The sequence below is a fragment of the Microchirus variegatus genome (assembly GCF_963457635.1).
Source record: "Microchirus variegatus genome assembly, chromosome: 12".
In the NCBI taxonomy this organism is placed as follows: Eukaryota; Metazoa; Chordata; class Actinopteri; order Pleuronectiformes; family Soleidae; genus Microchirus; species Microchirus variegatus.
In genome coordinates, this window is record NC_139813.1 from 7053363 (window position 1) to 7062225 (window position 8863).

At 38.4% G+C, this 8863-nt stretch overlaps 1 protein-coding gene across 1 annotated transcript; it reads right to left on the bottom strand.

Annotated features, from left to right (window-relative positions):
• Positions 1-2607: 2607 nt before the first annotated feature.
• Positions 2608-4105, bottom strand: LOC310935269 (alpha-1,6-mannosyl-glycoprotein 2-beta-N-acetylglucosaminyltransferase; the record flags this gene model as incomplete). Its single annotated transcript, XM_083899127.1, has 1 exon — positions 2608-4105. Exon 1 carries the CDS (start codon positions 3868-3870, stop codon positions 2608-2610), a length of 1263 nt encoding a protein of 420 aa, XP_083755253.1. The 5' UTR covers positions 3871-4105.
• Between the last annotated feature and the right edge of the window lie 4758 nt (positions 4106-8863).

Here is an 8863-nt window from a genome sequence, read left to right on the forward strand (position 1 = left end):
TGTTTTGACATTTTTCATCCATTTTATACACTCAAATATTTTACACATAATTCCGAAAACGTGAAGCTCATGTATCAACAACATCACTCTGGACTATAATAATAATTATCTGTATTTATTGGCACTTTTCTTAACAAATAATAATAATAATGCATTTTATTTGGAGGCGCCTTTCATGATGCTCAAAGGTCACCTTACAACAACAAAATAATACTAACAATAACAATAATAACAACAACGAGTCGAGAGTTAGAGGGAGTAGGCCTGTTTAAAAAGGTAGGTTTTCAGATGGGATTTGAAGATGGGGAATGAGACAATATGCCACAAAGTGCTCGACAGACCAATGAGCCTAATCAAATATTATAAGGCATCTTGCCTGGTAAAGAAAGAAGACCAACAGTTCACACAATGAGCAAACACAAGGCAACAGTAGAGAGAGAAAAAAACTTGACAGGACCAGACTCAAAGATGTGCAGATTGGCTGGTTGTGGTGAAAAGAACATAGGGGACGGATATGAGGTGGGGGATAAAAAGGGGGAGAGGAAAAAATAAAGAGTAACAAGCAGAGATGAGCGACGGAGACAACAAATCAACAAACAATACAACAATAACGTTAAACTAAAGCCAACAAGAGGAACGTGAACCAAGAGGCACAATAACAAAACAACAATAAAACAAACATGTCATGTGACTTATACTAAATATTTATTTCTTTTTTGTTGTGTTTCTCATTGTACTTGCAAAAGTAAAACAAAAATACTTCATACTAAATAGGTGATATTTGTGCTGCAAATACTGTACGTCATAGTATTGTAAATGCTATATCTGGACAAAAAAAGAAAACACTTCACCAGAACAATATGCTGCATTTATGCAGTATATACTGTGGCCTCGTGAAGCCCAAATACATGAGCTATTCTAATAGTTAGAGTTCTGTATTTGACATAAGTTTTGAGAACAGTGAACGTGGTTTTAAGTCAACATTTGTTTTGTTTTTTTTACAAAAGAAAGAAAAGTAAATTAAAGACAAGACAAACATTCACCATCTTTTTATTTCCCCGTTTGGCAGACATTATGTGACGACAAAAACAAACACCTACTTCAAGTGATGCCGGAAAAGAACAAAGGAGCAAGTAAAAATTACAAAAACAATCAAACAGACATTGGACTCATAAACCTCACCTACCAAAGGAACTGTTAAACATCCCACATACAGACAAAACAATATATATTTCTGTGTATTTGGTCATCTTTTCCATGTTCTTTTAAAAAAAATGCATTGTGCTTGTCAACATAAATTAGAAGATAATTCATCTTCTATAATCACATTCATATACATATATATATATATATGACATCCCTTGAATCTTAATAGAGATGCACTAATCTCAGTTAAAGGCACTGTTTCAGGAGCCACTGCCATCTGTACAACCAAGATGCCACAGTGAGGCAATCAATTTTTTTTTTGTGAAATTATCTTAATTTTGTTTCCCCTCAACATCTTGTGAATAAAAACATGTATAGAGAAAAAAAAGAAGTTGAGCCCCCTGCATTGTCAAAGCAGCCACATGCAAGTGCTGTCATCAGTGCACTTTCAAACATCTCTAACAGGCATTGGAAAACAGGAACTATGAAAAGGCACTTTTGGTCAGTGTTTTTTTTTTTACATTTCTCATTGTTTTAAACTGTAAAATATGGAAGTTCAATTGTGATATTTTTAACTTCTGAATGCCAGAAAAGGAAACATCTGTGTTTCCTTTCACAAAATCCCAATGTAATTCTTTTTATTTTCCTTTTCAATTTTGGATGTTAACATTGGTAAGTCATCTAGCAGTGCAGAAGCAGTCAACCAGGACTCAAAAGGTCACTTCTCTCAGCAAATATGAACTGACAACCAAGAAAAACAAACACTAGATCAATATCAAGACCTTGCTGTTGCGATCAATACAATGAGTAGTAACTGATGAAGTGGCGTCTCCTTAGGAAAATGTGACATCTGGCTTTAGAAATGAACAACACACTCAAAGACAGTGCCTGCTCTGATAACCTGAGCTTCCCATTGAATTAAAGATTGTCATATAAATTTTGATTACACTTAAATGTACATAAATACATGTTTTTTTTCTGTTACTGTTGCTATGGCTGTGAATTAAATTGTACCATAAAAAGCAAATGTTAAAAACTCAGTGAAAATTAATTACCCATAAAAAGCTTTTCAAGCCATTAGAAATAAAAAATACACCTGCAAATATAATCAAGTTATAAGTGTACATGTATGTGCACTCTTGTTATACGTGTTTACTCCGACTTCCCTTTGCTGAGCAATACATCTAACCTACCTGCTGTTTTACAGTCTGAGACACCACCAGATAAAGGGACATTGGGAACTGAAATTAAACAGCACGCATGACTGAGCTTGAGAGCGTTACAGACAACAAAGCTATTAGGAAGATCTTTGGCAACTGTGCACCAAACATTTTATGTCAAGGGGAACTCCAAGTTTGGAACGTGCAACATGTTTGGACTTGATTTGGTTCTTTACTTCTGCCTGTAAAATCCTGAGGCGCTGCATTAGATGGCACGTCACAACGACGAATACTTGTGATTTCAGAGTCGTTGGGAGTAGCTAAGGCATAGACTATGATCTCGAACGTCTCCCCATCCTCCGTTCAACACGTGTGCTTTGTGCTCAACTGGTTCTGCGCCACTCAGGACAAGGGATTGAGGATAGAGGCTGTCCTTGATCTTTATAAGCCCTTCCACAACTCTCTGAAAAGCCCACTCCGGCCTGCAGTCCTCCTTCTGGTGAAGACCACAGTCTCCTGTGTGAAGGACCCTGGATCCCTGTGCTGTGAGGACTTTGAGTGGCTTTGGTATGCAGGTGCCAGACAGTTGCTGCAGAGTCCAGTCCCAGTTATAGTCGTCATAGGTGCAGAACTCACTGCAGCAGCTCATCAGTTTATAGTATACCTCCTTGGAGATGGCCATGCCTATGTTGTGTTTAGTGGACATCCACCCAGTGGTCAAAACCTTATTGGACAATTTGCTAAAATCAGTTATGCCATTGTGGTTGCCCAAAGCCAGCATGTCACACTCCGGGCAGTTGTTCTTCCTGAACTCTATCATTGACTTGTAGAAATGGAAAAAGTCCGGGAGGATGTAGTTGTCCTCCTCGAGGAAGATTACAAAGCCACTGTATCCCTGCATGACCTGCACTCGCTCCCACATAAAGTGCAGTTTCCACCACCAGTGGTGTTTGGTTTGAGTGATGAAGGCTTCCCTGTAATGCCCATAGGCGTCGGGATGTTCTGCATTAAGGCATCCTGTTTTCACAGCGTTCTCCTTAGTGATGTCCCGGGGGCAGTCTCGACGATCCTGTCCCGGAAACTCCGTGGGATACAGCTGAATGCTGAAGGGGTAATAGATTTGCAGTACCTTGCAGAACGTTATCTCTTGCACTATGTTATTTATTTCCTCTGTAAAATAGTCATGGCTGAAGATCAGAAGGATACTGTGGACCTCAGCAGCATTCTGCAGGGACTTGATGAGCAGCTTGAGGTATTCAGGCCTGTTGTGAACCTGCACAATCAACACCAACTGAGGCTCCTCTGGAAACTTGTCCGAGTTGTGCACATACTGCCTGAAATTTGCACCGTAAACGGACTGACTCAACTCTGGCAGCGAGGCAAAGTTCAACTTCTGGTGCAACTTCTGACCTCCCTGAGCCACGTCTCTGCTATCGAGGCTGTCATTTTCTGAAACTAATAAAGCACGTGTTGAAAACAGGAGAGTCACAACTACACAGGAAACAACCAGCAGGCCGATTAGATTCCTCTTGAGCAGCCTACACCTCATTTTGTGTAAGGACATGAGGACAAACTCGACGACAGAAGGACTTGGCGGCTTTTCCTTATCGTGCGTAACGTCGTCGCAACATCGTGTCCTCTTCGTGTCCCATCAAAGGAGCAGCTCCACGTCACGTGACCCGCGTCTTGAAAAGGACCGACGATGGTTTATCCCAGTGACGGCTCGTCTTCCTCTGTTCCCCCGCCTGTGTACCGTGTCATCTGCCGGGCAGCAGCCGCGTCCTGCACCGCTTGTTTGCAGCACCTGTGGAGAGTGGAGTGGGGGGAAAAGAAGGCAGAACAAATGGAACGGAGTCAGTGTCAACACTGACGCTAAAAACACGGCTTTAAAAAGTCAGTTAGCTTAGTTTTGACTCACCCGAACTAGGTGTCGGCTAATGTGTCAACACACCAGGAAGAGGACGACGACGGCACTGTGTGAAACACGCTGAGTGGAACTTCTGAACGCTGACGTGTACACTTTTAAACCAACGACAGCGAGAGAGAGAGTTCCTGCTCAGCGAGTCGGTTGTGTAACATGAGAAGGAAACGTAAACACAGCAGTGAACAGGGATCGGGGGAAAAAAAAAACTCGTATAGAAATAAACTACACGAGCGAAAACGGTGTTTTTACGCCAATAAACAGCGCGTCTTTTCATATAGTGTGTAAGTCGCGGCAAGGGGCGTTGCTAGAAAAGTTGAGGAAGAATATACTCTGGGCCCCCCCAAATGTAAGATATATGACATAAAACACGAGCTTTTATGTCTGTGTGATAAGTTAAAAGTAGGTGTGTTTGCAATGGAGAATATTATGCAATATATATATTTTAACTTTATTTTCCATATCAAATATATTTATACAAGCATGTATTACACTATTTATTACACAACTCTACCCCCCCCCCCCCCCCCCCCCCCCCCCCCCAGCACAGAAAAAACAACAACAACGAACAAACAAACAAAAAACAAATAGATATATACAAATAATGTTTTTGGTTTTTTTTAATGCTTTTTATGCTGCACTCTCACCGAATGCGAAGTTGTGTGTCGATCCACAACATTCTTGTGGTGTGTCTGCATTTATTGCAAGCATCAAGAAGGACTAAAGTTCTACAAACTCAACTCGACTCAACTCAACTTTATTTATAGAGCGCTTTAGGCAGCTATAGCTGGTACAAAGTGCTTAACAATACAATAAATAAAACATGGCACATAAAACATAGGAGACAAAATAAAAATAAATATATATATATATAAACAATAAAACTATAAAACAATAACTATGTTTAAACAATAAAAAACTATAAAACAAACAGTGTGTTTTACAAATACTAAATGTACTTCTTGTAGAGCACTGGGAGTGAACACACACAGGTATTGTTTTCTTTCATTGCATCCATCTGAGTCTGGCTGGCCACAGTTGGAGCATCTCGACAGCGATTGGTTTGGGCATCATTGTATGAGGCAACATTTTTGCCAAAGCAATGGTGCAAAAATGCAAATGATTGCGCGTCTACTGGCATCTTTTGCATTTACTTTTCTATGTAAACCTGCTGCACAAATACGGTGTGACCGCAGCTTTAAAATGTCCAAAACACACTAATAACAATATACCTTCGGCATAGCATTACATGACAGAGAGAATATTGTTTTTAATTTAATATTATGAGTGAGCGGGAGTTTCAAGATTTGGTTAAGATCCCGAATATGGGAGGTATTGATCAAATATCATATATATAGCTAATATAGCTATGAAGCAGTGAAACACAAGATGACAAGATGAAGGCACAGCATAAAAAAATTAAAAAAGAAAGTCTCTTATTCAGTTTTAAAAAAGGATTGGACAGGAAAAACTGACTGACTACTAACAAGGATATGGGAAAACAAATGGTGGCAAGTAAAATCCAACAAGTGGAAGTGAGAAAAGGAACATTCTGAGTTTCATGGCAGGTGCTATACATGTGAGTGTTCTTTATCTGGTCATGAGAGATATAAACGGCAATTAAGACATGAGATGAATATCCACGTTTGCCAAGATAAAATCAAACCATTGAAGGTGTTAAATGTTAGAAATAGGTTATAAATCTTTTACTCAAATTCTGTTGACATATCCCCCTAAAATTCCACACATGGAATTTCATCAATAAAATAAAGTAGGCAAAAACATGTTCTGTATGAAGAGTTAATTTATATTCTACTTTATTATTCTGTTGTTTCAGTGACTTTCCTGCAGTACTAAACTGTTATTGGTTCTTAAAGGTACAGTATGTAACATTTTAGTGATTTTTATTTTCATTTGACGGAATGATAAAATATGTATACTTTAGAAAGGTACAGTCACTTGATTGTATGAATCGTTGTTTTTCATTATCCCAAAGTTGTATGTTTTATGTAAGTTTTATGTGGAGCCATGTCAGCATTATGGAAGCCAGGGTTTTTGGACCAGCTTAGTGAGGGTTATTCACCTGCAACATGCAACTTCAACAGATATTTTACACACTGCACCTTTAAGTAAAGGAGTGGACTTCCGTCAATAATCCTTAGATCCACAGCAACAGGAACTTGGGTCTGATGATAAACAACCCACCCACTCTCTGATCTTTCCAGTTCAGGTTTGACAGGTTTAATTGGAACTATTTCTATTATTAGAGATCCTGCCCAAGCATAACAAAAGGACAAAGGGCGTTATTCCTGAAAAGCACCCTAGGTAGTAGGTGACTTTTTTGTGAGGGAGTAGATCTGGAATACTGCATCTGGTATCAAGTTAACGAGTTCTAATATTAAATAGGACACAGTGGTGTGTAAGGATACTGTGCTATTTGTTGACGTATAAAGACAGATTATTACAAGGCATTTAAGGTCAATACTGACGATATCTACAGCAGGAGTTTCTTTTAGTCCCCAAACCCCAAGATGAGGGGAGCATGCAGAGATCCTGACCCCTAGTTTGAGAATCACTGATATAACGAAAACCAAACATTTCCCACATGAGTAGAAGAGGTGGAGGGACTGGTGTTGATGAAACATAAAAACTAAGTTTTTGTATTATTTATTAATGAGGTCTCATAATGGTTGAGTCTTCTCAGTCATATTATTATACACATCCAGATACATGACACACTGACATAAACTCAGCTCTGCCTGGGCAGAGTGCGCCCCCTGCTGGCCCCTTGCACCAAGAACCGGCATAAAACAGGCATGCTAGTTCTCACACAAATTGCTGCCTACAGGGACACAGACAAAACAAATTATAACCACATGACAGAAGGGTCACCTAATGAAATCTATGCCTATATTAGACCATACGAAGTGCATGAATCAGGGTTAGTTGCAGGTTGTCATTGTCACCACTGGGTGGCAGCAGTCAACCACACAGAGATTTGTGGTGCCATTACAGACCTAATGTAATACATGGTCTCTTGTTGAAGTGATGTGTACACACACACATACTGTATATACACACACACACAGCACTGTCATTAAATTGTGTTTGGTAGTACCTTTTTTGTGAACACAGTTTACAGCAGAAGCAGACCAGAAAACTAAAGAAACAAAAGATGCTCAAAATGCAGAGGTACACTATTTATAATAGGAAGCAAAGACGGAAGGAACAAACAATAGTGACAAATATTATTTTTTCTTCTATCCTCTTCCTGTTCAACAAAGTTTCATGCTATCTCATAAGTTACCTATTAGATTTGGTACTTCATTATAAATATCACATTTCCCTTTAATAAATTGAATCATATGTTTTGCTGTGGTCTATGGTGTGTTTGTTGCCAACAGCAACATCATGTGTTTGCACAGTGAAACTACAGAATAGCAGGTGAGCTCTGTGTGGATGAAAAGAACAATCTGTAATGAAAGTTTTAGTTAAAGTTGTTGTTTTTTGAGTAGGGTTGTATGAGGTACTGGCATAATGTCAGCATTGTCATCACTGAGACAGGGATGCTCACAATGACTGAAAACAATGCTGCTAATGGAGACCTAAGAGGCTCACCTAATACAATCTATACCTGCTTAAGTCTACAGATTTTCAAGATGAAGAATTTATTAAAATATTCTGGACACTAGATTGTAAACTGCTCATTCCCCACACCAAATTCAATAGAGAAAATCAAAGTTTTTACCTTTTTTTCTTAATGGACTTTGGTGCAGGCAAGTGAGTTTTTCACAAACTAACACACACTTCAATTTCCTGTTAGAAAGGGCCAATTACAGGTGCGATAAAGCAGCAAACATATTCCTACAATATCATAGACATGGGCAGATATAGATTTGATTAGATGAGCCTTAATTCAATTCACAGATAGATAGGCACATATTTTAAATATAAATAAATGTTTTAAATATAATTTCTGCGTTTTTGTCTTTTAATATTGTGACTCTGCAAAACAAATCCAACTCAGCTACAGCTGCAGCAAAGAAGTTACATTTCATTCACATTTGGAAAACAACAGAGCAGAGAATATTACGGAGCCCCCTCAGTGACATGAGAAAAAAAAAAAAAAAAATCTTGAGTTTCCAAAAAAAATTTACATTTTTTTTTATTTTTCATATTTTTTTGGAAACTCGAAAAAAAATGACGAAAAAAAATAGAAATCTCGAGTTTCAAAGTCAAGATCTCGAGTTTTCTCGCCTTTTTTTTTTTTTCTCATGTCACTTCGGGGGCTCCGTAGAATATGACTTATCTGGTATGAGACTCTTTTTTTTATTATTGTTTCCTATTTTTGTAACAACACATACATATATACATATTATATTTGATGTGTGTCCATAGATATATATAATATGTTATTTACAGGTATCGTGTGATATGTGCATGGGAGGATGGGACAGTTATACAGACGGAGTCCAAACAAATATATAAATCAGTAAACCCTTGAAGACAGTATGGTTCACCATCGCCACATGTGGGCAGCTCAGTTTTAGATATAATCTGTTTTGACTTTCATATGAAACCGCTAAAAAAGCTCTCTTTCGACACAGTGTTGCATTCGAGGACTTCTTAAACCCAT